The sequence below is a fragment of the Suricata suricatta genome, chromosome 10 (assembly GCF_006229205.1).
Source record: "Suricata suricatta isolate VVHF042 chromosome 10, meerkat_22Aug2017_6uvM2_HiC, whole genome shotgun sequence".
Lineage (NCBI taxonomy): Eukaryota > Metazoa > Chordata > Mammalia > Carnivora > Herpestidae > Suricata > Suricata suricatta.
This window is the reverse complement of record NC_043709.1, coordinates 98,617,723-98,645,425: the sequence shown is the minus strand read 5'-3', so window position 1 is coordinate 98,645,425 and position 27,703 is coordinate 98,617,723. Positions and strand designations below refer to the sequence as shown.

The following is a 27,703-nucleotide window of genomic DNA, read 5'->3' as shown; positions in this document are numbered from 1 at the left end:
CAAGGCACGTTAACAGAAGTGAGGAGGAAAGATAGTAATTCTTTAGTGCATCCTGGCCAGTGACATTGCATTTGAGGTCCCCCTCAATAGTTTACTCATCTGGAAACCCAGCCCGGAATGGAGTTTAGCAAACGTGTGATGTTAAAAATACTAACCATCCAGGGCCGGGTACTCTGCAGACACCATTCCAGCATACAATATTCCATTTCCTGGCATCTGTGCCACCCTCTTGGAACCTGGATATTAGGTTCACTGTTGGCCACAAGAGTCTCTACCAATGGATCATACATTTGTCTTAGCCGTTGTTGATGATGTTTGTCTTCTTAGAAATGTAGGCATTTGTTACAATACCGCTCCTTGATATGGATTTCATGCTCTGCAGCCCTGTTCTCAGGGAGGAGGAGGTAGGGAAGGTTTCATTTCTATGCCCCAGATGGAAGTCAGAACTCAGAAAAGTTGGCACTTGCCCCACTAAGAGAGTGGGCACTAGAACCATATCTGGCTTCAAAAAAGAGTGCATTTTCCTTTACAGTACATTGTCTCAGCATCATATGAGACTCTGTCCCCCAAAAGGCTTTACCCAAACACAGACAGCTGAGAAATGTGCTTTCTCACTCCTCACCAATAACTATATCAGCACAGGCTCTGGAGGGGAGGCAGACTGCAGTTCACTCCAGCTCAGCCACTTCCTCGCTTTGGACTCTTGAGTAGATGTAAAGCTTCTCTGAGCCTCGAATTCTGTATCTGTGTGTGTAACAGAGTGCCAGAATCCCCTGCCTTGACCCTACATACCATCTTTGCCAAGTCAGATTAGAAGCTGTAGAATCAGTGAAGGCTGACACAAAGATTTCCTTCTGTGTGACAAAGGATTCCACAGAGTGGAAGGAGACTGGAAGTTTCTGTAGCCTCAGACAGGCAAACCCTTAGATTCAACTTGGGCTAGAAGGAAAATTTTCTCTGAGGTTCCCAACTGAAAAATCCCAAATTGCCATTTATCAGAGTGGATCAGTGTGGCAAGGAAGACTCCAGGGCCTCAGAAGCGATGTCCCTGTGTGGAAGTGGTGTCTAAGGTGGTCAACCTGACTTAATACAAATATCTGGCCATTCCTGGGGAAGAGCTGAGCCTGGTATGTATGTGGTGAGGCTGAATGCTCTTGGGGATCCAGCCTTTTCTGGCACAGTGAGGTCATACCTTGGAGCCCAAGTGTCGGCCATGACTTAGTTATGATCAGAAATCTGTTCATCAAAGGTGCCCATGTTGAATAGATAATTCTCCAATGGTGCCCCATGTGCACATTAGCCAAAGAGGACAGAATACACCCCTGCCAACTCTTCAAGGGGTCACTGAAAGCCCTTTTTGGGGTGGAGTATGATCTGGCAACTTGGAGCGGTCAAAGGTAGGAGGCTTCAGGAAGGAGATATCGATGGCCTCTCACTCCAGCCTTATTAAAAATTATGTGGGCACTTAAGTGATAACTGGGATGAAACCCAGTCGGTGGTGTGGCTTACCTTCTTAAGTATAAGATGGGAATAAAAACACTTTGCAGGAGGTTGTAAAGATTAAGCAAGGTGATGAGTGTACAGTTCTTAGCACAACTTGCTCCTAGTGAGGGTTTGATTATCATTGCTGTCACTATGAGTACTGTCGCTATGATTATGTGACTCTACAGGCTTCAGGTAGAGCACCCAGGGCCAATGGGGTTCTGAGTGAGGTGTCATGATGTCAAATAAACACAGGCTGGAATTTGAACCCCAGAATTAAAGCTGCCATAGCTTCAGTTTCAGGGGCCAGTGATAAGAGGCAACTTTAGAGTAAGGTTCCTCCCAAGGGAGCCCAGGTTTATGGAAAGTGGAGGCAAAATGACTTCCGAAATATATGCAAAATTATTTCATATCTTAGAGCTTATACATGAAAGAAACTTGAGAGAAGCTTTCCCAAATCTGACAATAATCTTAACATTCAGAAGAAATCACCAATAAGCTGTGGAACTGAAAAAAATGTTCTAAGTTCTTATTTTCTATCAGAAATAAAAAGCATGATCTGAGGTGCTTCAAGGGCATGGGCTTCTATGCAAACATGGCCAGGTCTGAGAGCCACACCACTCACAACAAGTCACAAAAATGGCAAAGGAATGGCATTAAGAAACCCCACTTACAAAGATATAAATCTCTTGAGGGGGTAGACCCTGAGTTCTCAAGGAACATGTGCTTTGCCAAGAAGCACAAGAAGGGCCTGAAGAAGATGCAGGCCAATAATGCCAAGGCCAAGAGTGCATGTGTCAAGACCAAAGTGGTCAAGCCCAAGATCCCAAAGGGCAGGAATCACAAGCTTGCCTATATCACTCATCCCATCTTAGGGAAACGTGTTCATGCCATCATTGCCAATGATTTCAGGTTCTGCAGCCCAAAGTCTAAGGCCAAAGCTCAAACTAAGACCCATATTGCAGCTGCAGCTCAGGTTCCCAAAGGTGCTCAGGACCCCTCCTCACCAAAGGCTTCGGTGTAGAGGCTTCTGTCTGCCAGTGTGAGGACAGAGGAACTATTGTGACCCTATGGCTTCTATCTGCAGGGGCTGGTGTCCTCCTGTACTATTGGTACAAATACATTTGTGACAGGATCTGTCCAAAAAACAAACAAACAAACAAACAAATGTTCATCAACTTTGCTAGGGGAAAAAGTGAATTACCGTTCTCTTTCCTAATTTAAAACCTTGTTATGAAAAACAATTAAAGAGCACATGACTAAAGATTTTGAGGGAACAGTATTGTAATATAAAGGCAAGTGAGTCAGCTCGTTAATAACAAACAAAACTATTTGTTATAAATTTAGTCATGTTTCTGGTTTAGCCTAAAACTTGTATTTTTAAACTTTTCTTTTCATGCTAAATAGTCACTTTTGTACCTGACTTTATTTTATAATTTTGAGTCCTTTTTCTTGAAGAAGGTCCCTAAAATTGCAGAAGCTTCTGGGCTCACAAAACCAGGATCTGCCCATGTTAATCATACTACCTACTTTTGACATAAGGATTTTGAAAAGTGCTCTACATATGTTGCCCATTGAAGGGGAGAGGAGCTTCAGGGAGCTTTCTGGAAGGAGGTGGAATCATTGAGAAGACAAAGAGAAAAAACCTTGTCCTATGAAACGATAGTGAACAATCAGAAGAGACAGGTGGAGTACAGTGAAGTCAGAGCTGAGGCAGTTGAGAAAACCAAATTTGAAGTGGTAAGGCAGACACTTGAGAAAAGTTTCTGAGTGTAGTAGGAATTAGGCCCATAGAAAAGGGTGGAAGAGGCCTATTTTAGGAGCCTCATCTGTTTCTCAACTAGCAGCCTCACTCAGACCAAGCAGATGTGGTTCTTGATAGAAGTTGACACATGCTCTCTGAAGAATTAGATACAGGCCAACCAGAGTCCATCAAGCTGGAAGAAAACTAGGAGCAGGTTATGATGTGGGATCCATGTCAAAAGTCTGCCTCCTTCCCTTAGGGCCTACGGCTTCATTCCCCTAATTGAGGAAGACATCTTGGCTTGGAAGCCTCAGTCCTCAGCTCCTTGCTCTGTTAGACAGACGGGAAGTGAGACAAAGGTGGGGCAATAAAACATGAATGTTCCTGAACTCATATGTAGAGCTGTCTTTTCAAATTCCCATCTGGCTTTCACCTTGCACTTCCTTTCTGCAGATAAAGCTGCATGTGCCATGAGAAGAGCAGAAGAATAAGTGGGTTCCACTGCATCTGGGCAAGAGTCTTGGTGAGACATCTGTCTTCTAGCCTGGTTTGGAAGGGGTCTGGTTCTGGAGGCACTGCCATTTCCTGCTGTACAGAACAGGGAAGGGGAGCAAGAGGTTAGCCAGATGTGTAAATACGGCTGCATTCTGAGGAAACATCTGCTCTGTCTTCCAGAACCTGTGGCTGTCTTCAAGGGTGGGTGCTTTCTGGCGCCCTCTGGCTGAGCAGATCCAATACCACTGTGGGTTGGAACAACAGTAGAAATTCCAAGCAACTCTTCCCTGGGCTGATTGGGTTAGGTTATCGAAGACACAAATAACTGAGGCTTGGATTGTGAAAGACGAGTAGAATGGTGACATGGAAGATAAGACTGACTATGCTCTTCATGCTTTCCATACCATGGTGAACCTGTAGAACTCTATATGTCATCAATGCAGGAATGGATGTTAGTGCTTGTCCTGTTCAACCCCTTCATTTACCAGCAAGGAGCATATCTTGGAAAATACATACAGCAGGTAAAAGTCAGGCCATCAAAAGAATAGGAAATTTGGAAGAGTGGGGTTATGAGGGGTGAGGAGTCTTCACTTCTCTCCCAGATTATCCATGAAGGATCATACAAGTGAGAGCTTGGAAACTGCCAAAATAATATATTAGAGATTATAGATGGATAACTTCTGAGGGGAGGAGGCAGAGAAAAAAAGTAACATGGTACTCCAGAAAGGGCATGCTCCTGAAATATGGAGGATCAAGATGAGGAGAAACATGCTGAGAGAAAAAAAAAAAAAAAGATGGTGGCAATGAAGATCAAAAACTGGAAAGTCGATCCAAACCTTGAGTGTTTCCCTTAAGTGTTTCCTTAAAGGAATCAAAAGAATTGGAATGGTTATACTAGACTCTATTCCTGTCCTGGAAGAGTACCTTCCAGAGCTGAGAAAGAAGCGACATGCAGACGGAATGTGACCACCTCATTTCAGGCATATTAAATAATGAAATGCGCATCAAGACACATTCCAATGAAGTTTCTGAATTCCAAGAATACATTTTAAAATCCTATTTGCACAAAGGCAGGAGGAAAAAAGAAATGTACAAAGGAAAATCGATCAAGAGGTTTTCCCCTTCAAACCCCAGAAGGCCATGCATTAATTGCCACAGTGGCTGTGTTTTGAAATGTTTTGAAAGGTTGGTGACCGAGAAAGGTAAATTCAGTCAAGCCATCATTCCAACAAAAGCAAATGCCTGCCCATGTTTTTTGATCAGGTTCCCTGAGATGGGAGCTGGATACCTGGCCTGTAGGATGTTGACTGGGAAGTGTGTTCCAGAAGGACACCTGTGGGGGGCGGGACACAGGAGTAAGGTAAGCAGATCTGGGCAGTGGGAACAGCTGAGCTGCAAACATTTGGCCGATTCTATAAGGAGCTCTGGAGCTGAGGAAGCCCTGTAGAATTATCCTGATGAGCCAAAGTGGGCCTCCTCTACCTGCAGAGATGAGAGGCTGCCCCCGGCAGAAAAGTGGTTCTGGCCTCAGCAGCCCCCTTTAGCAGTTCTGAGAGGGGCTTCACACTGTGACTGTCAGTAGCTGGGGAGTGAGCAGCTCAATTCTGAAGGGATCTGGGTAAAATTTTTAATACTACATTGTTAAAAAACATTTTACCTGAAGGTGTACTCTAGCCAACTAAGGGAAGACTGTGACACTATAAAAAGATAGGAGCGTTTTCCTAATTTATTTTTAACCTCAAGCCCTATTTGGCTACATATTTGAAGTAACTATGGGGCAGACTGGTCCCTGAGTTTTTCCGTCTCATTCTTGTCCTTGCTTCTAGAATGCCTTCCACAGCCAGGTGGAATCTCCTACCACAATTTATGTCTTCTTAGAAGAGCACTTGATAAGTTTCCCTCCCATCGTTTTTAATGAGGACTCATCTATTTGCAAGGTTAGAACTTGGTTTGGGGTGTATTAGCAAACCCAAAGGCTTTCATTTGCCTGGCAGAAAAGTGAAGTTCCATATGGCAAAATAACAGACATTTTATTGAGGAATTGATGATTTTCTGCATCTTTAAAATCCTTGCCAAAAAGGAAACAATCAAGAAAACTAATAGGCAACAAACAGAATGAGAAAAGATAGTTTCAAATAACATTTCAGATAAAGGGCTAGTATCCAAAATCTATAGGGAATTCACCAACCTCCACACCTGAAAAACAAATAATTCAGTGAAGAAATGGACAAAAACATGAACAGACACTTCTCCAAAGAGGACATCCAGATGGCCAACAGACACATGAAACGATGCTCAGCATCACTCATCATCAGGGAAACACAAATCAAAACCACACTGAGATACTGCCTCACACCAGTCAGAGTGGCTAAAATTAACAAATCAAGAGACTATAGATGCTGGCAAGGATGTGGAGAAATGGGCACTGTTGGTGAGAATGTAAACTGGTGCAGCCACTCTGGAAAACAGTATGGAGGTTCCTCAAAAAATTAAAAATAAAACTCCCTTGTGACCCAGCAGTAGCACTGCTAGGAATTTATCCAGGGGATACAGGAGTGCTGATGCATAGGGGCACATATACCCCAATGTTCATAGCAGCACTTTCAACAATAGCCAAATCATGGAAAGAGCCTAAATGTCCATCAACTGATGAATGGATCAAGAAAGATGTGGTTTATCTATACAATGGAGTACTACATGGCAATGAGAAAGAATGAAATCTGGCCATTTGTAGCAACGTGGATAGAACTCACTTATGCTAAGTGAAATAAGTCAGGCAGAGAAGGACAGATACCATATGTTTTCACTCATATGTGGAACAGGAGAAACTTAACAGAGGACCATGGGGGAGGGGAAGGGGAAAAATAGTCAAGGAGAGGGAGAGAGGCAAACCATAAGAGATTCTTAAATACTGAGAACAAACTGAAGGTTGATGTGGGTGGGGGAAAGGGGGAAAATGAGTGACTGGGCACGGAGGAGGGCCCTTGGGATGAGCACTGGATGTTATATGTAAACCAACTTGACAAACTATAAAAAACTGTTTAGATGATATCATGAGATGGGGCCCTAGTGATGGGATTTGTGTCCTTCTAAGAAAAGACATTAGAAAGCTTGTTCTCTATCTCTCCATCATGTAAGGACACAGACAGATGGTGGTTTTCTGCACTCCAGGAAGAGTTTTTCATTAACATCCTGATTTTGGACTTTCAAGCTTAGAATTCTGGGAAAATAAAAGTCTGTTGTTTAAAAAAAATATAAAATCCTTGCCAAAAATAGCAACTTCCATGTCCCCTCTCCAAATCAGGATTGTCCTAGACAGGGCTTCTCTAAAGAGGCTATGCAAGGGGAGAGAGGGAAGAGAAGTCCACCTTTTTTTCCATGCTTTTATCTTTACAGTGAGCACATCAAGAAAATGGCCATCAAGATTATTTATGTAGGGGCACCTGGGTGGCTCAGTCAATTAGGCATCTGACACTTGATTTCAGCTCAGGTCATGATCTCACTCATGGTTGTGAGATTGAGCCCCATGCTGTCAGCATGGAGCCTGCTTGGGATTCTCTCTCTCTCTATCTGCCTGCCCCTCCCCTGTTCACGATCTCTCTCTCTCTCTCTCTCTCTCTCTCTCTCTCTCTCTCTCTCTCTCTCAAAGTAAATAAACATTTAAAAAATATATTACTTAAGTAAATCAGCCATCAGCTGGATTCTGTTTCTGTTTATTCTTAATAGGGAAAAACCGATGAACTCAATGGTAAATATTGTTTGCCACCATGCCCTCCATCTAGAGCTCATGACTGTTTATCTTCGAGGTAAAAACTCAAATGATTTAAATTGTTTTACTTACATTTTACTTTTTTTTTTTTTTTTGCATTTTCTAAGTCTTCTTCAATGAGTATATATTACTTTTATAATTAAACAAAATAGATGCTATTACAGATCAATGTAAGTGACTGCACATGTACCATGAGAACACAAATGAAGTCAAACTAAACTCAGACATTAACTGTTACTATTTCTAGAGAAAGGGCATAGGAAAAGGAGTGATTTTTTTTCATTTCTTCAGTGTTTCAGATGTTTGCTCATAATTAATTTTTTTGTATTTTATGGTGAAATGTTAAAATTTATAATTTCTTTAAAGAGCACGGAGTAGAGGGGTGGCTGAGTGGCTCAGCTGGTTAAGCATTTGACTTCAGCTCAGGTCATAATCTTGAGGTCCGTGAGTTTGAGCCCCATGTTGGGCTCTGTGTTGACAGCTCAGAGCCTGGAGCCTGCTTTGGATTCTCTGTCTCCCTCTCTCTCTCTGCCCCTCCCCTGCTCATGCTCTGTCTCTCTCACTCTCAAAAATGAATAAATGTTAAAAATTTTTTTTTTATTTAAATTTGTTTTAAATTAGGACTGGGGATGCCTGGATGGCTCAGCTGCTTAAGGGTCTGACTCCTGATTTTGGCTCGGGTCATGGTCTCATGGCTCATGGGATCGAGCTTCAAGCTGGGCTCTGTGCTAGGTGTGGAGCCTACTTGGGATTCTCTCTCCCTTTTCCTCTCTCCCTCTCTCTCTTGCTCTCTCCCTCTCTCCGCCACTTCCTTTCTTGCACTCTCTCTTGCTCTCAAAATAAGTAAATAAACAATAAAAATAAACAAAGTAGGACTGAACTTCCCATCTCTCTACCCAACTTAACAAATCCTTTGGGAAGTTCTTAGCCTGAATCCCATTTGATGCCCTGTTAGGCAGGCACATTTGGTGGTCATGCTGGTAAGGCAGGTACTGAGATGATTTGAGCGTAGGGATGGGGGCAAATCACAAATTCCTAATTCATTTGTAGTGAGAGAGAGTGAGAAAACAGTCCTTTCAGAGTGGAAATGTATATCCTGGCAGATAGAATATCCCTTCCTCTCCATCTAGATCTTCCAGGGAGGCACTGTCTGGCTCAATCACTAGGGTGTGGACTTTGGCCACCACAGGCTTCCATACCCAATCTGCAATCCCTTAACAGGAAGGGGTGAGGCAGGAAAAAAAAAAAAAAAAGCAAAATGTCCATTATGCAATGGAAATAAAATGGAGCCTCTATTTCTGCTACCAATCCCTTCTACCTTGCTTGACTTTTTCATTTTCTCCATAGCACTTATTACCTCCTAACATACTATAAAATTTATTTTCATTGTTTATTATGTCTTCCTGACTCACCGACAAGAGGACAGAAATCATTGTGTCGAGTGATGTACCCCAAGTGCCCAATATGGAGCCTGGTACATGGTAGGTGTTAGGTTGTACTTCTGAATTACATTCAAAATCGACAACTGAGGGGTACCTGGGTGGCTCAGTCAGTTGAGTGTTCAACTTTGGCTCAGGTCATGATTTCAGGGTCCACAAGTTTGAGCCCTGGGTCAGGCTCATGCTGACAGTTTGGAGCCCGGAGCCTGCTTAGGATTTTGTCTGTCTGTCTGTCTGTCTCTCTCTCTCTCTCTCTCTCTGCCCTTCCCCCACTCACACTCTGTCTCTGTCTCTGTCTCTGTCTCTCTCTCTCTCTCTCTCTCTCTCTCTCAAAAATCAACATTTAAAAAGCTGACAACAAATTTGTGGGATAAAAGGATTGATGAGCTACATGAAGTGGAAGAAGAAAGCAAGACAGCATATACTGCATATTTGCAACCAAAAATACAGATGTGCTTGAGAGGGAATGACAGTCTAGAAGGAAACTGAACAATGGTTGATGTTGATTATAAATTTGGGGACTGGGTTATTTCACTTTCCTCTTGTTTTTTTGTTGTTGTTGTTTTGATTTTGGGTTTTTGGTTTTTTTGTTTGTTTTGTTTTTTGGACGGGGAGAGAGTGTGAGTGGCAGAGGGGCAGCAGGGGAGAGAGAGAAAGAGAGAGAGAGAGGAGAGAGGATCTTAAGCAGGCTCCATGCCCAGTGTGGATTCCAATATAGGGCTTGATTCCACAATCCTGGGATCATGACCTGAGCCAAAATAAAGAGTCAGATGCTTAACCCACCCAAGTGCCCCTTCATTGTTTTTTAGCTCATGTGACTTTTGGTGTGCAAGTTCCACCTCTATGATCACATAAAAATGTGAACTTGAAAAAAGAATAAAAAGAAACGGGATCCTGAGCCAGCTGCAGTCAGTGCAAAGTGGGTGTCTTGGTGCTGGAGCTGGCCCCTGACCATCAGTGTGGACCATCACTGCTTGCAGGAAATATCAACCCCACCCATACCGGTAGGAGTCCTGGGGATATCCTCCTCCTTTTTATGGGCCTGAAATCTCCATGTCATTAATGCCCCTGAAGTGAAATGTTTCTCTTATTGGCCACTTCCTGAGTTAGCTGAAGCCTGGTGTAAGATGACGCAGTGTTTTGGTAATACCGTAGTTTAAATCTAGGCTAACACGGTAAGTGTGAACATTAAAGCGTGAAGTTGTCAAAACTTATTGTAGGCCTACTGGTATGTGAGTGGCGTGAGACAGGATTGTCCACTGCTCCCACTAAAGCTGTATCTATGCCCTGGCGTGGCCAGGGAAGAAGGGACTCCTGTCCAGAGCAAGAGTTGGCGGGCAGTGCGATCCTGCATGTGGCCAGGAGGACACAGAAGCCACAGGGAGTGGCAAGGATGAACAGCTCAGCACTCCAGGCCCTTGAATTACCAGCTGTGATGAAACAAGAAAACACTCATGTCTTCTCTGGAGTGTGGCCCTCCTAGAAGCTTCCATGCAGACACTGAGAATGACCTGGGAGGAACCAGGGCCAGGTCCCACGGAAGAGGACTGTGCAACAGGTTTCTGGACAGCATGTGGGGCTGAGGTGTGTGAAGGGTGGTGATGAACGGCGTTTGGCCTTTGCTTCCAAATATACTTGAAAATCTTGACAGCCCCCGCCCCCAGATCTGGGAGGAAAGATGTAACCTCAGAGCCATCTTGGGTCTGTCATTAATTCCCATATAAAATGGTAAGCCCTTACCTCCCCTGCTTCCATGTTTCCTGCCTCCTTTATCCCTTATATTTCTTCAGAACCCTTATTACTAGCTAATGTCCTTTCTCTTCCCAGAAAGTGAGCTCCAATGAGGCAGAGATTTCATCTCTTGTACTCTGCTTATCTCTCATCTGAGTGTCTGGAACACAAAGTTCCTCAATAAATATTGGCAGGAAGTGACAGAAAGAGAGAGAGCCACAGATAAGGAGATGCATCTTTATAAACAATGTTTCCATTTATTTTATTACTTTAAATCTGAACCTGCATAAAGTGATGGTTAGTTGCACAAGCTCAAAGCATCCCCATGACATGGAGACAAGCCCAGGTTGGGACCTCTGCCACTCCCCATCAAGTCCAGTGGCCACAGCCATCAGCCCAGTGACTTAATTTGCACCCACTGAGGCTGTCACAGTCCTGGCTGCAAGCAACTCAGAAGGATCTGCTCAGGGAGCTGGTGGGAAGGGTGAGGAATCACTTAGGAGGGGGGCTCCCTTTCTCACAGCCTATGGCCACCTGAGAGGGACACCTGAGGAAACACAGGGAAGGTGCATGGCACCTGGGAGCTCTGGCTCTTGCACCAGGTCTCAAAATGGGGTGCCAATCCCCCAAAAGGATACAAAGAGGACCTCAAAGAAACTTAACCTTGAAGCTTCTGAGAAGCAGCTTCATTTCTCTTTCTGCTTGTGCTGTCTCACTTGCTCTAACCCCTCTCTCTCTGCGTAACTGCATCTTTGCAAGAGCCCCTGAGGCCAGACCCCAGCAGACGCCAGCTAGCCCTCCCGAGCAGGCACAGAGGTGTGCTCCATGAGTCCTGGGCCACTGTGGCTGTCCCTGTTATGGGGCTGGCTTGCTCACACATTGGTGTGCTGCGAGGCAGAAGACGCAATGCTGCCTGGCTGGCTCTGGCCAGAGGGTGCCGCACTGGCCGCCCGGCTCCTGCTCCGACGCCCCCCTCCGAGGCTTCTCAGGGCAGGCTCGTCCATCAGCTTGAGTTTCTCATGCTCCTCCTTCAGGAAGAAGTCCACCAGCAGACCCTTCTCTTTCTTGATCTGGTCACTGATGTCTGTGGGGATATCTGGGATCATCCAGTCCACGAGGACACTCAGGAACATCACGAGGTTCTGCCAAAAGCAAGGGAGAGGGGTTGGGAGGGAAGGCCCAGCCCGGTGGGCTGCAGTAAGGTCTCAGCAGTTGGGCTGGTGGTGTGGTACATGGGGGTAGTGGTGGGAGGCACAGACCCAGGAACAGATCACCTCTGTGGTCCTCTGGCTCTGCTACTTACTGGCAGGTGGTCTTAGCCAAAGAGCAGAAGTGTCCCGCAGGGTCCCCAGGGACAAAGTGGACGAGTAACAGTACCTGCCTCCTGGGGTTGTTGCAAGGATTAAGTCAGTACCTTGCACAAGGTGGGGCTTGAGAAGTGTCAGCTATTGCTTTTTCTCCTCCTGTGCTTCCTGCCTGGCCTCTCAGCCTCCAGGCACCCTGCTCCAGAGCCTCCTGGGGAGTGGGCACAGAACCCCTGGCCTCTCCACGGCTTCCACTGGGCCAGCAGCCCCTCTCTGGCCTCCTGCTTGCCTTCTGCTCTCCATATCAGAGACAGTCCTTTGGTTTCTGTGTGGAATTCTGGTCTCAGCCAACCTCACACTCATCCTGCTCTATCTCTTCCTAAGTCAGTCACACTGGCCCATCTAGGGCCCCTGCCTCCAGCTCCCCCTTCTCCTTTCAAAGCTGCTGTGCACACTTGTAATTGGCTTCCTTCTTCCACCTTTGGAGCCCCATTCCCTCCCTTGGAAATGTGGGTAAGACAGGACTACCTTACTCTCGAGCATTTTCCACTGAAGTGGTGAATACATTACAACAGTGCCAGCATGGCCCAATATATACTGTTATAGCCCGGTGCCCCCCTCCCCCCGCCATGTTCTCCAAGCCATGGTCTGCACAGTATGATGCCCCAGTGGTGGCCTTCTCTGTCTGCCAATTGCATGCTTGCTCCAAGATCCAGAGATGAGATCATGAGGGTACAGCTGTCTTCCAGGCTCCAAACCTATTCCCACCTTGACCTTGAACCTTGCTTGCACCAAGGGGCCCAGGGGAGGGCCCGGGGACCAGCTGCTGTTTCCAGAGGCTCCTGGGTGCATTCATGCTCTAAAGCTGCTTCAAGTCACACTCTTCTCTTAAGCCAACTTTCTCAGTGCGAACAAGTGTTACAGGTGAGCTGTGGGAAAGCCAGGGGATGCCTGCAGGGGGGCATTGGAGTGGTTTTTCTAATAGATTGCCCCATCTCCCCAGAGGAAGAATGGCTGTCTTCTTTTGGTGAAAGACTAGCCGAGAGGCTTCTCCACTTCCTGGGTCAGGGTCAGAGCCAGATATCTTAGAGCCCTCCAGAGATTTGCCTTCAGGGAATACAAAAGCCTGAGGGAGTGGAAGAGAAAAGGATCTTGAAGGCCGGCAGGACCCTAAGCGGGAACTGGGGCCGCGCACCCGCGGATCTCTGCTCTGCAATCGGAGCTGGGGCTATTGTCAGAGATAGCAATCACGGGGCTCAGTTTGCTATTCACCAAGGCATGGCCGGATGGCTCTGGGGCCCTTCCCGCCATATGTCTCAGGGGCTGAGGCACTCTAACAAAGGAGGGAGCCAGCAGAGAGCTAGAAGATTGGTTCAGAATTCGAGCCCTTTCCTGGGCTGCAGAGACCAGGCAGTATGTTTGCCTGCATTGGGGTTGAGATTCTGGTTTCCACTGCTCTTCTCACTTCCTGTCTTGTCTTACGCCTGAATGGGAATCTATCTCCACCCTGCAACTTACACCACATCTGTCTTGTAACCTTACTCTGTGTTCTATTCTCTTCCTGCAAATCCATCCATGAATGGAAGCCCTCTCAAGAGTGCTTCAGGCCTCCTCTGAGGAGGCACTCACTTCTGCCCGCCACATGCAGACACCCCTAGGTCACAGTGCCGTGAAAAGGGAGATGAGGGGCAGGCGAGGAGCCATGCTGTCTCTATCCCTGCAGCCCGGATTCTAATTGGCTACTCTTTATCTGAACAACTCACCTGGAAGATTATGACAAAAGCCAGACGGGCAGACAGAACGGACCAGTACTGTTTGGAAAACTCATATGGGTGTGGCGCCCACGGTGGCTCTCGGTAATCCTTAAACCTGCCCAGAGAGAAATGTGGTATTAAGATCGGGATGAGACGGAGGGAAGGGGATGCTTCTCCGGAGAAAGCCTCAAAGGTGAGAGCAGTAGGAAGCCCTTGGTTCCCAGACTTGGGAAGTAGCAAGGAATCCATGGCCCCATCAACAAGTGTCCATGGAATAAAAGGACCAAAGTCCAAAACAACCAGTGTTGGGCTGGGTATGTCTTTTCCCTACACTCTCTCCAACACCCCCCACAGCTTCCTCTTGTGTCTGGATTCTTCTTCCAGCGGAGCCCAGGATGGTGGATCCATGTTGGCCCCATGAGCTTGAGAAAAGAGGGGAGATGCTCAGAAACCTTGGGCAGTTCTCTGCAGCCCATGGAGTCAGGGAGGATACAGGCACGGCAGACAATCCCAGGCTTCATTTTTGGCTGGCTGCTTCGGGACCACAGACATGGAGGGGCTGGCCTCATTTGGTGTCTGCATTCTTGCACCCTAAGGAAGGTTGACTCAGACCAAGTTCAAGTCTGAATTTGGGGGATGCTAGTAATAGTCATGGATGGTCAGTATCCTCTTCTATTGACCACGTTTATAATCTGTCCATGTAGCTTAAAAAATAAAATGTAAAGGGCACCTCAGTGACTCAGCTGGTTAAGCATCTGACTCTTGATTTCAGCTCAGGTCATGATCTCCCAGTTGGTTGTGAGACAGAACCTGGCATTGGGCTCTGAGCTGGGCAGGGAGCCTGCTTAAAATTCTCTCTCTCTTTCCCTCCTCTGCCCTTCCCACTATGCATGACTGCATACATGCTTACACTCTCTCTCTCTCTCTCTCTCTCTCTCTCTCTCTAAAAAGTAAGAAAGAAAAGAAAACAAAGGAAAAGAAAAGAAAAGAAAAGAAAAGAAAAGAAAAGAAAAGAAAAAAGAAAAGAAAAGAAAAGACAAAGAAAAAAGAAACAAAATGTCAGTGACTGATGTAAGCTCACACCTCTTTCTCAGAGTCATCTAGGGCTTTTCCTCAGCACTGCCTTTTCATCCCCATTCTGTGATAACTCATGTTAAAAATGGCTCATTTTCTCAGACTCACTTTTTTATAAGCCTGGAAAAGTGACAAGAGCTGGTACCAGAAGAATTATGACCCTTCATGGAACTGTTTTCTCCCTGGAATTCAATAGATCTTTGAGGCTGAGTAAAGGCAAAACAAACCCTGAGCTGGGGGGAGGAGTAAGGTAGCATGAGGCCACCAAGTGGTGTGCATGGCTGCCAAGGAAGGCGGGGGTGGGGGAGTGGGGGGGTTCTGCCTGAGGAGTGGCCAAGAAGGAACATGCAGAATATGCCAATCCCTGAGGAAGGAGCTTTATTGGAAGTTTCCCCATTGGATCTCCACCACGACATCCTTGGGCAGGCACTGGTATCTGCATATGACACAAGAGGAAACAGGCTCAGGGAAGGTCAATTACTTGCCAAGGTCTCTATCATGACCAGCAAGGAGCAGAGTCAAGGTGAGACCTCCAAGTCTGGCTGAAGGTAGGCCTTTTCTCTATTGTCACAGAGTACCTCACCAACAGCTGTGGTTTGAGGTGGGGGATTCAGAAATGGGCACTTTCTGTCCCTTCCTTGCCCTGAATGAGCTAACCACCCTAAAAGATCCAGGTAAAAGCATGGCAGCTTCCAACTGTCCAAGGAGAGATGCAGGAAGAAGAGAAGGAAAAAAGATGAAAAGGTAAAGACACACAGAGAGAGAGAGAGAGAGAGAGAGAGAGAGAGAGAGAGAGAGAAAGGCACAGAGGCAGAGTCAGCAACAGAGAGAGACGGATACTAAGCAGTCAACTAGGGTTGGGCAGGAGGCCAGGAGCTGCCCCTTCCCCACCCTCACTTCCAACAGCTGATCACAGCTGTTGCAGGCTCACTTTGCCATCCGGATAAAAAGCAAAGCTAACTGCAGCCCAGCAAAACATCACGGGATTCAGCATATCCATCTGTGGCTAAGGAAAGAAGCACGCGAGCCCCAGACTATGCTTGCTCATGGGAGACAGGGAGAGCATGGCTAAATGAACCGGGACACCTTGGAGTGGGAAAAGGCTCAGGCTTGCCCGCCCTCCTGCTGGCTACCTGCCCCCCACCCCCAAAGGATCTCACAGCAAAAGAGGATTTCTCTACTCTTCCCAAGACCTCAGGAGGAGGGGTGTAGCACATATGCCACTCTGTACCACAGGGGCACCCCTCCCCAGGTCCAGCCCCATCCCTCCTGCTACAATCAAAGTCTGTTTGTCTTATTCTCTAGCTCCATCTAGGAAGGGACAGCTGCTCACTGACCTTGCTGTAGGGACCATGGATCACCCCTCTTTTTCCCCATCTGAAAAGAATCCATAAATAATCTAATTCTGGTCCCACCTCTGCCCCTCACTCACCAAAGCTTTTGGAAATGTCACTTTGCCCTCTTCAAGTGTCCAAGACATTTTTAAAATCTAACAAGCACATCCATTTAATCAAAGATCTGGGGAAAGACTAACAGATATTTCCAGAAAGCTTTACTTGAAAATACCCCTCTGCCAATGGGCTAATGGTAGCCCTGTTAGGGGATAACAGGACAAACTCTCCACAGAAAAGAACAAGACACAATTTCATGAGTTCTGCCTCTGTTCATATTTCCCTTTCCTAAGCTAACTTAAAAAAACCCCGTGACTTGCATTACTAAGAAATACATCTTATATTAATGCACACCTAAGTACATGTCATGGAAATAAAAATTACACAAAACACACTTACCCTTGCTGGGTGCACTGATATTTTCTAATTCTATCCTATCCTATCTTTTCCTATTCTAGTCTTTCAGATGCTGATCATGAGTTGCTAAGGCGATTTCATAACCCCCTAATGAACAAGGACTCATAGTTTGAAAACTATGGCTATGGTAAGCCTCTGACACCAGGTAAATAATTGGTTGTTTAAAAGCATTTGACAAAATACAGCCCCCTTTCTTAATAAAAACCCTTGAGAAAGTCGGACTAGAAGGAACTTACTTAAACATTATAAAAGCAGTTTATGAAAAGCCCACAGCTAATATCATAAAAACTGAGAGCTTTCCCCCTGAGATCAGGAACACGACAGGGGTGTCCACTCTCACCACTGTTGTTTAGCATAGTGCTGGAAGTCCTACATTCCAATATAAGTTCAGATCTCATAATTTTTAAATGTAGCATAGTAAGAAGTCTTATCAAATGTTTTCACTGAGCAAAAAGAAGACACTAATTAAACAAAGAGATAATTAAGACTAAAAATGGCCACAAAAAAAATGGACTTGTGTCCACAGGAGTGATGGTTGTCTGCTAGGTCTGTTTGACTTCTAAGCCCAGGGCATGGCACTGGCAAAGGCATTGGCTTTGGGGTCACCAGGTGAGGGCTTAATGTCACCTCTACCACTTGAGTTCTATGTCCAATGTGTTGATGGCCAAGGTGCTGGTCTATGGAATAGCCACAACAATCCATCTACCAGGTGGCATGTAATGAGGAGAAATGTCCATGAAGAGCACCTGACAGCACCTGGCCTATCAGGTATATACTCAGTACACACTAGCTCTTCTTTCTCCCTTGACTGAAAGCAGATTATGGAATACGCCTCTCTCGTTAAGAGGACAGAGTACATATGCCTCTGTTCCCAGCTCCTCCTGGCATTCTAGAGAGATTTCTGAGTTTCCAATCCTGCTGATATGAATCAGAAAGTCAGCCATTGACACATCTGCAAAGGGCTTCTCTTGGGATCTCTGTCCAGGGAAATGGAACAAAATAGGTTAGCCTCAGGCCAGGGGGAAGTAGAACTTCTGCTCCATTCCCATCAGCTCAAAGGTCTTTTAAAACCAGATGTTCTCCCTGGCTGAGGGAGTGGGTCTCCCAAATCCCACTGAGTGTCCTACAGTCCCACTAAGTGGCCAAGCACTGGGTGAACCCCCACAGGAGGTCACTTTCCGCACCTGCTGGCTGGGATTTAAGCTGGGAGGTATGATTTTAGAAGCCATTCCTATCTCACCCTCACCCATCCAAGGGTCTCCTTATTCTCTTTGAGCCTTAACATTAGTTTTGAGAGTCACCTCGAGTCTCATAATAATGAGAGGCTTGTAATTATGAACAACAAGAGTGTCTAACAAGGAGGTGGGCATTGGGAGTGGCTCTGTCACTAACTGTAAGACTCTGAGAAACTTATTTCCCATCTCTGAACCTCAACATTCTGATCTGTAGAGTAAAGCTAGTGAAACTTGTATCTCAGTGCTGAGTACACAGAAGTGCTCCAGCTCTCTCCTACCAACCACAAATAGATGAACACATGTACATGTACATTAAATGTTAAAGGAAAGCATGGGGAAAATTAAATAAGATAATGCATGTGAATATAATTTCTGGAGGCTTTCATAGAGAATAAACCCAATGGTTTCTGCTGGAAGACAATGACTGGGGTGGGGGCTAAGGAGAAAGTCTTTTCTTTTCCTTTTGTGTATATATGTATGTATACAGAATTACCTCTATGATAGAAAAAGTTCATAATTTCCAAATAATATAATAAGCGGTGATTTTGGTTGGCCCAAATGGATTTTTATTCTAAGCTTTCAGGACTGAAATTATAGTGTTAATTGAGACAAACTCACACACAGTAGTTGAAACTGGTACAAAAATCATTATGTCTTAGCTTTAAGTTACTTTAAGATTATTTCAAGATTGTTCTAACACTATGAAAAATCACACTGAGTTGTATTTATACACTACCTAAAGAAAAAGGTTCCCATAAATTCAAAATATATCTCACTCTTATAAAACAAAGCTATGAAACACCCTAAAGGTTCTATGAGTTCACTTGATGATGATGCATGGAGAAATGTCTGAGAAAGACTCACATAAAGGTGTGACCAAGATTACTGTTGGAAAAGTGCCCAGGACTGGGCAGAGGTTAGGGTGGAGGTAGGACAGAATTAGACAGGCTGCCTGTAATGTTTAAAGTTTTTATAGAATCTATAGAATAGATTAATATATTACATGCATCATAAAATACTACTTTTTTAGAAGCAGGAAGGAATCTTTGGAGACTATCCCAAGTCTCCATTTTTATAGATGGGGAAACTGAGGTGTTGGAGATAGAGTAGAGACTTCTGGCTCAGATGTTCCCCTCCTCCCCCGCCATCCACACTTGCAGGAGTGACCAGTGACCATGACACCTGTCACAATTCATCCTAATACAAAATCGCCATGGGCAGGAAGGGTGCGTGCCAAGGCAACAAACTGAGGAGTTAGTCATCAACACTCAGGAATGGCTTTTTCCAAAAATGAGGTTTTAGTTACACTATGAATCAGTTAGTAAATACATTTTTCAACTCCAAACAGTGGTATGTTAAAAAAATTTTTTAATAGTCCCAATGGAAATTAATGTCATATTAATGCTAAACACAATTACATACAATATTTTCATACCATCTGAGCTACTTCAAACTGCCTTCCAAAATTGGCCTTTGACAAGGGAAAACAGTACAGGCAATTAGGCACTAATGAGAACCACGTTAATCCAGTGGTTGATAAAGATCAGGAAAGGCAACACCCGGAAAAGCTGACTCTCCCTCTGGTTTCAGTGAGGAACAGATGAGAGGCAGCCATGGACCGAGAGAACTCGCCTGTTCAAAGACTTTTCGCATGACCATAGGATATGAAAGAACTCAGGCCCTGCAGAGAAACCTAGCAGGAGCCACCAAGGATGCTCTTTCTGGATGCTGAGCACCTCCAAGTAGAGCTATTGGGTTGGCCATCTCCAGTAGGCTCCCCAAGCTCCAGGGCCCAGATCCCTGGCCAGGCCCTCTCCTGTGCTGACCCCTCTGCTCCCTTCCTATGGAGCCAGGAGCCTGAGCCACCATCTACTGTACAGGACATGGTAGCCCTTTGACCCTGTTGATAGCCACTAATCATGCCTGCCACCAGACTGTTTCTGAAGCAGCCCCCTGCTGGAGCAGTTAGAGGCCTGAAGCAAACGTTGCTCCAAAAATGCTGGGAATGCATCTCCAATGGGCAGCTGGAGACTTGTCCTAACTTTTATTGCTATTTTTAAGATACCTCTATCCCTGGCGAGGCTGGGTTGGAGCCCAAGACCTCAATTTTATTTGACCACATTTATCTCCAGAGGTCACTGAAAGCTAAGAATAAGAAGGGTCATTGAGTTCCCAACACTATTTGCCAGAAAATCAGGGCAAACTTTTCATTTCCCACACGGAAGCAGTTTTAAACACTGGCTCTGGGGCTAGCTCTAGAGCTGCCTCTATTTCTCACAATCTCTCTCCTTCTCTCCCATCCTCGCCACACCCCCACTCTCTCTCCTTCATTTCTATTTCTTACAGCCACTGATGATTTCTGGCTTACAAAGATATCAGCAGGTTAAGCCACCACTCCCAAATTCCTGGCAGACAAGTTCACATAACATGCAGTGAGTAGGACACACTGAGACAGAGATTTCCATCAACAATTATTACCCATTAGGAAAGGTAGCCCCAAACTTCACCCATTTGATATGCTGTCTCTAGATAACATGCCGACTCTGCTCTCTGGATACTGGCTTGCACTGGAGAGTGGAGCATCTCTATTGCAGATGTAACCCACTGCTCTTCACACTGCAGCCAGAGAGCACACCAGTGAGAGCAGGAGCTCTCATCCCTGCTCCACACACCTCCATATGCCCATCACATTCTTCATGGTCTGGCTTCTGTTTTTTCTTCCCACCTCACCTCTCAGAGCCTATCCTCCACTCCAGCTACCACCACCAAGCACCAAGTAGCCCATCTATCTGGGATACATTGTTCTCTCCTGACCTCCTTCACCACCGGAGGCTCCCTTCTGGTCCCCAGCATCTTTCCACCCCCTCCCCAACCAGGCTGGCTCAGTTGTGCGAATGAGGTGCATCAACAAGAGCATCTCTCTGGCCACTCCTGTACTGTTCAATCTTCAGGTTTCAGTCCCCTGGAGCTTCTCCTGAATACTGAAGTCTGGGTTAGGTGCATGCCTCCTCCTTTAGGGCTCTCACAGCACCTTGTGGTTACCCTGAAGTATTAAAGCTATATTTTAATTGTTTGCTTCCTTTCTCATCTCCTCTAACTAGACTCCTTGAGGAAGGTACTGTGTCTTGTTCCTTATTATGTAACCAATGACAAGCCTCCATAGTAAGGTCTCAAAAATAGTTGCACAGTAAACACATGATCCTTACTGGGACTGAGTGAGGAAAAAATGGTAGATGCTCCAAAAATCATTTTGGATTAATCTTGCAGATAAGTTTTCTTGACAAAAATATAGAATGTACTTCCTACACATGTACCCAGTAATAATTCTGCCACGTCACTGGAAAATTTTTTGTTTGTTTTTGCTATGTGGGTCTGTGTGTTTTTTTAATAGACCACAGATAAGCCATGATCCCATCGGCTTGCATGGAAACAATGGAGAGAAGAGTTATCCAGGGATTTACAGCTGGGAAGTCCAGTGATGCTGAAGGCAGATACAACAAAGTTTAATCTGCTCCGTACATACTAATAATACCCGGTATGCTGGGCATTCGTTGTTGTATCCATTCATCTTAACTTCTCACTAGGGAACTACCTGCTACTCTGTGCTTCAGATGGAGATAATTTCACCTCCAACCCCCAGCTCCCTCTGGCTGCAGTGATTGATTCTAGGAAAGCAGGCATACTGATCCTAATGAATGAGCTGCAATGAGACTTTTGAGGGATCACTGGGAAAGAGGTGTGGGCTTTTTCCCACTTGGACCCGGACCAGGTAGCTGCTGGCAGTCACACTCCAATCACTGACTGGAGTATAGTTGGGAGAGAGATGGAGAAAGATTTGGTTTCTGATATCAGAACCACCCTCAACTTTCAGTATGAGGAACCATTAGTGTCCCTTTATGTTTAAGCCAGTTTAAGACCCTGATATATCTGGAAAGCATATTCAAAGTGTTACTGGAAGATCTGATGGTCAGGGTCAAGATCATAGGCCCTCAGTGCTCTAGACAGACATGTGCTTCTAGACCAACTAAAGAAACACACAGTGTTATCCTGCTTCCCCATACAACTCATACTGAGTTGCTCCCCGCTACACCTGGGGTGTAAAGCTTGTGTTCTTGGATAAATGTGACTTTTACTTCAGGATCTGTCACTGAGACCTCTTTAATCTTGGAGAATTCTTTACCTTTCTAAGCCTCAGTTACTTTTTATGTAGAAAGAAGAGCTTCAACAAGATCATTTCTATACCTTCTGGTTATGAAAACGATTTTGTAGGGGTACCTGGGTGGCTCAGTCAGTTAAGCATCTGACTTTGGCTCAGGCCATGATCTCACAGTTTGTGAGTTCCAGCCCTGTGTTGGGCTCTAACAGCTCAGAGAGCCTGGAACCTGCTTCAGATTCCATGTCTCCCTCACTCTCTGCCCCACCCCCATTCCCTCCCTCCCTCCCTCCCTCCCTCCCTCCCTCTCTCTCTCTCTCTCTCTCTCTCTGTCTCTCTCAAAAATAAGTGAACATTAAAAAAACTTTAGAAAATGATTTCATAAATATTACTTTTCCATGCCTATTTAATGTAAACTGACTTCACGTACCCTGCTGGAGCATATCTAGATGCTACCAGAAAATCTGGAGCTGAAACAGATCCTTGTATAGTAGAACTATGTCTTTTTGAACTGTAGACCAAAATCCAGCACCAGGGACAGACAGTGTGGCATGCCAGACACACAGAGAAGCGGCCCCTGGGCACTGCATCAGGTAGCAGCAGATCTGCTGCTGTCATATGTATACGACTTCAGTCCAGGAATTACACTCCTGATAGGCCCAGATATGCAAATACTGGGAACATCTAAGCTGACACAATCAGAATATGTAAATAAATTTACTCACCTATTCTTGGATCTGGGTTCCTGGTTGGGTAGAGCTGAATGCTAAAGATATCACAGGTAGGGCCAGGATCACTTTCTATTTAAATCCCAGATTGGTAAGTTTGTGTAACTCAGTCATCTGGGTTGTGAAGGCCAATTTGTTTCCTCTCTTTTGCGGTGTCAGACTGTAAGTCTGATCCTGAGCAGCCATCTCACAAATGGCAGACCTTGGGTACCAAGTGGGCAAGCCTGATGTATATACTCAGGGTCACCACCACAGCAAACACAACGGAAACACTGCGTCTTCAATGGAGGCATTGGCAGCTTTGACATCAGGCATACTTGGAGATGGCCCAAAAAAGTCCTCCAGGCTTTATCTTAAGTTTTGGTTTTTGTTGTAATTATTGTTCTATTTTTTAAAAAATATATGAGGTGTGAGCTTTACTCAAGTCCTTTATGGGAACTATCATTTCACAAAGGTATGAAAAGAGAACTTATTCCCCTCTGTTCTCTTTCTTTGCCCTTCTTGGGTATACAGTGGAGAGTTTTCTGTTTCTTGGCTTCCATGATCCCCATGCTAGTGCTTTTCAATCATGACTCTGACCTGGACCTCTCAGTAATTCCAGTTTGGTGTGTCTGGCAGTTAGGTGAAAGTTGTCCTTTAGACTTCCTAACATTATTTTAATCAATATGATTGGAATCAAATTCATCATATGTACCATAAAATTAGATTCTTTTAGCATCTTCCTCATCCCTGTCAATGGACCCACCATGCCCAGTCCTCTCTTTGTCTCGGGCTCCCTCTTATGTCCCTTGCCACCAATGTTGTCATGTATTCTGGTAAACAGCTCATCTTCTCACTTCCCCTTCCACCACTGTAATCTATGCTTAACATGGTTCATGGCTGGTGTTGGCAGCTACACTCTTGGAGTTACCAATTCTAGTCCATCCTTCTCTCTGAGACTAGATTAATTTTCCTATGCTTACACATTATCTATCATTCCTGGCTCTAAAAAGGTAACTTCCTATCACATCACATTACAATCCTTGCAGTATTTCAAGACTTCCCATTACCTACTTCATCCTACCTATTCAAATTCAACAATGCTTTGGCTTAAACTATTCTAGGAGTTTTGATATATTGTATTTCCTACATTATTCCTTATTATTATCTTCTAAGCACTCTCCTTTCTAACTACATCACCTAGCTCCTAAGTGTTCATCTAATACCCCAAATTCATCCCCACCCCATAACTTAGCCCATGCCAACTCCCCATCTAGTATACTCTTTCTGTCTTAAGATTCCTCATGAGCCCTCCAGGAAGACTACCCTTCCCATTCTAGACCCCACTGATCTTCTCATTTGAACACCAAAGTGCTCATGGTACACACTAGATATAATCCCTGAATAGCCTGCTATGTCCTATCCGCTCTGCTTATTTCTTCCAAGCCCATAAACCCCTTGATGGTAAGGACAAGGCTATATACTTCTTTGTTCGCTCCATAGTGTCTAGCAAAAGGCACTCAATAAACATTTACTGATTCATTGAAATTGATTTATAGTGATTTAGAAGGTTCAGGGTAGGGGAAAGAGGAAGAGAAGAGTGATATCAATCTAGACCTTCCACATAATTACTTAGATCTACCACTTCCAGTCATCTGCTGCCCTCCTCCTCTCAAGTACTTTACCTGCAGAACTGAACCTCCTGGTCAAACTGTGAGTTTTCTGGTTGTGTTCCCTCCTTCAGCTGGCTGACATTGAAAAAGGAGAGGGTGTGGTTGACAAAGCCATGCAGGGTCCCGTTGTGACTATAGGCATACTGGTACACGAGGCGAGGAATGAAGTCAGAGGTGACGGCAATGACAAAAGCCTGCAGGACAGAACCACATGCACTTGAGAAGTGGTCAGGAGGGATGCCATCATGTTGGGTCCCTCTGGCTGACAGACCACTGCCCCTTGGGCTCCCCATCCAGAGGCACTGCTCTGGCTGATACAGAAGTCCTTATCTCTGAGCTCCCACAGCGTTCCCATCTTTGCTATGTGTAAGGCAAGGCAGTGGCTGTCAGGAGGATGAATTACAATCACTTAAGCATAGGGTGCTAAGCCAGTGTGGATCATTTGGTTCTAGAGGAAATGAATCACCTCTGACCAATCTGAATTGACACTGGTGTTGGCCAAATCAAAGCAGAGTAGAAGATATTCTGAGAAAATTACTGATAGGGATTAGAGTGTCACTAAAGTACAATGTGCAAGGCCACTGAATGGCCATATACTTCTGCCTCTGAGCCACACCAGAAAACCAGGTATATCAAGCATATGGGTCCACAGTTCCCTTAGTTTGACCCTTGCCTCTTGGCACTTTTTAGCACAGCATGGAACGGAAGTTGTTCTTTCAACCAAAGAAAGGAGCAGTCTTGCCCGATTGAACCACATGTACCTAACATACCATCTGGCATATTTAAGTGTTCTATAAATGTCTATGGAGCAAACCAAACACCAAGTGAGTAACTGCATGTTTGAATGTGGAGGTACTTTCTGCAAAGAAAACCTTAAATCTTTTTGACAGGTGTTTATACTGTATTCTGCACCAACAATTAAAGCCCTTTTAAAAATGTAGCTTAGGCATTGTCTTCTAAATATATATATGAGTGTGGAAGTTTATACCATATTTGAGAATGAGTAATGTACTTACAATCACCACTGCTACAACTTACTGAGCACTTGCTACATGTCCTTTAATCTTCCCATTTAATTTCCAGAATGATCCTATTTGGTGGGTAATCTTACGCTCTCTCATTTTTACAGATAGGTAAAGACTTAGAAATCCAGGTAAGAAGATTTCTTGTCATTCTGTTGTACAATGGAAAGTGCCTAGAACACAGGGCCTCTTTTGTAGTAGACATAACCCCAAAGTAGCTACTGATCTGTTTTCAAATTGCACCTTATTTCTCAGCCACATTTGCAATGTAGTGGTCTGATTCTCTCTGCCTCTCCTCATGCCTCTCTGGTCATTTTATATATTCTTCATAGGCAGCCAAGTCACAGAATCTATGTTTCTCTCCCAGGGGAAAATGGCTCGGCTCGTGGCTTTCTTGGGAGATGCGAGCCAGTGGTCTTGAGAGGTGGGACAGAAGGCCCTGCCTGGCCACCATCTGTACAAAAGGCAGAAGCAAAAGTTGCTATTGGCTTGGGCCCATCAGGATTTCCTCTGAAATGTGGATATGTCAGGCAAGGCAGTTAAGTAGGTAATAACAGGTAAGACCCCTCTTCTTGCATGTCCTATCTTAACCTATGCAGTGCCAGAATCCATGGGAATAATTAGGACTTAGCACTGACAGCTTGGAAGAACTGTAATTAGGAACTGGGGCCTGGGCAATGCTCCAGGTATTGTTTAGCTCAGGAGGAGAAAAAGAAAGGAAAGAGATGGATTGATAGGCAGAATTCTTTCCTCATTATTCTTGGCTCCGAGGAAAGATCAGATTTTGACTCTTAAGGCCAAGGTATGCATTCTGGTGGCTAATTACCTTTCTTTCCTTTAGTGAAATTAATGATATATTGGTGTGGCTCTGGCCAACGGCGTCATGTATGCACTGTTAACCCGGGGGCTGCCTTTAACAAAACTCCAAAAGGAAAAGGCTGGGAAGTAACAAGGGCTGGTACCCTGCTCTGAAGACCTCAGCTCCTGTGGAAAGCCCTTCCCACAGAACTAGGGTGCCATGAATTTAACACTTACATTGCTGATAACAGAGAACTTGCCGATCCCGGAGAGAATGTCAAACCAAATCCCTGCAAGACAGAAAGAAGGGTGGCTGGCTCACCCCTACCCTTGGCCTGGTGACAACAAGGCTGCAGCTCAGGGTGATGTTCCATAGGCAAGTTACCAGTGGAGGTTTGCCGGATCCCCCGGGAATGGGCTTGCCTAGAAAGGCTTAGGTGCCACCCCAGTCTGGAAAGCAGGGGGACAAGTGGGGTGGATAAAGGCCTCCCAGAACCTGAAGATATGAGGTCGAGGACCTCGAAGGGCTTCCCCCAGCTCTCTTGATTACAGACCTAGGGTGATGGTGATGGCAGGTTGTGGCGGGGAAACTGAGGAGACAGACAGAGGTGGAGGGCCTGCCATGGTCTCTAAGCAGGGAACATACCGATATCTTTAGTTCTCACGGCATCTGGCCGTCTCAGCTCAGTCACAAACTTCTTTGCATCAAGCCGCACTTCAATGACATTGTTGAGGAGGGCAAACACAGGTGCCAGAGGGAAGGAGGCCACAAAGAGGGTGACAAAACCAAACTGGATGACTAAGAGAGAGAAGAGCATAAGAAGCTTTGCGAGGAAGAAGCAAGAGCTAGATAAACTTTGCCTTGAAGCTACGGCCCTTGTCTTTTCTTACGGTGTCTCTTTGCCACCTTGGTCTCCCATGTTCCCTTTTTCCTCTGCCCCACAGTCATGGGTCTTTCTCTCACAGTACCTGCAAGCCCACTGGCCAAGGCTGTCACCCAGGAGCAAGCCTCTGCATTAGGCACAGTGAGGAGATGTGAGAAAAGGATTCTCTCCTTTCCATCATTCTATGTCCAGTCACTAATTTTGGTTCTCTAACTCACAGGTTGACCCCCTTTCTCAGCAAGGGTCTGGATAGTAAATATTTTTGTATTTGCAGGCCACATAGTCTTATCACAACGACTTAACTCTGCCATTTTAGAGTGAAAGCACCTAGAGACGAAATGTAGACAAATGGGCTTGGTTTTGTTCCAATAAAACTTTATTTACAAAAGCAGTACATAAGGTGAGCTGGATTTGGCCCATGGACTATAGTTTGCCACCCCCTGATATAATATGAAAAAATCACCTCCCAAGTTTGGCCTCTTCTTTCCATACCCATAGTCCCTGCATTTATTTAGAAAGTTTATTCATTCATTACACATTTATGTTAAGCTCACTGAAGGTCAGGCACATTGCCAAGTATTTAAGGAGGTGAAGGTCCGGTCCTACTTTCAGGGAGCTGAGTGTAAAGCAG

At 45.2% G+C, this 27,703-nt stretch overlaps 1 protein-coding gene and 1 pseudogene across 1 annotated transcript in view; one reads left to right on the top strand and one right to left on the bottom strand.

Annotated features, from left to right (window-relative positions):
• The first annotated feature begins 2,077 nt into the window (after positions 1 to 2,077).
• Positions 2,078 to 2,506, top strand: LOC115305328 (annotated as a pseudogene).
• An 8,391-nt stretch (positions 2,507 to 10,897) lies between these two features.
• ANO2 (anoctamin 2) overlaps positions 10,898 to 27,703 on the bottom strand; it is a 326,751-nt gene continuing 309,945 nt past the window's right edge. The window contains exons 21-25 of the mRNA XM_029955559.1: positions 26,835 to 26,987; positions 26,426 to 26,478; positions 24,381 to 24,562; positions 13,728 to 13,833; positions 10,898 to 11,802 (exon numbers count right to left, since the gene is read on the bottom strand). Coding sequence (XP_029811419.1) covers positions 11,533 to 11,802; positions 13,728 to 13,833; positions 24,381 to 24,562; positions 26,426 to 26,478; positions 26,835 to 26,987 — 764 coding nt within the window. The 3' untranslated portion in view covers positions 10,898 to 11,532. The remainder of the gene's footprint in view (positions 11,803 to 13,727; positions 13,834 to 24,380; positions 24,563 to 26,425; positions 26,479 to 26,834; positions 26,988 to 27,703) is intronic.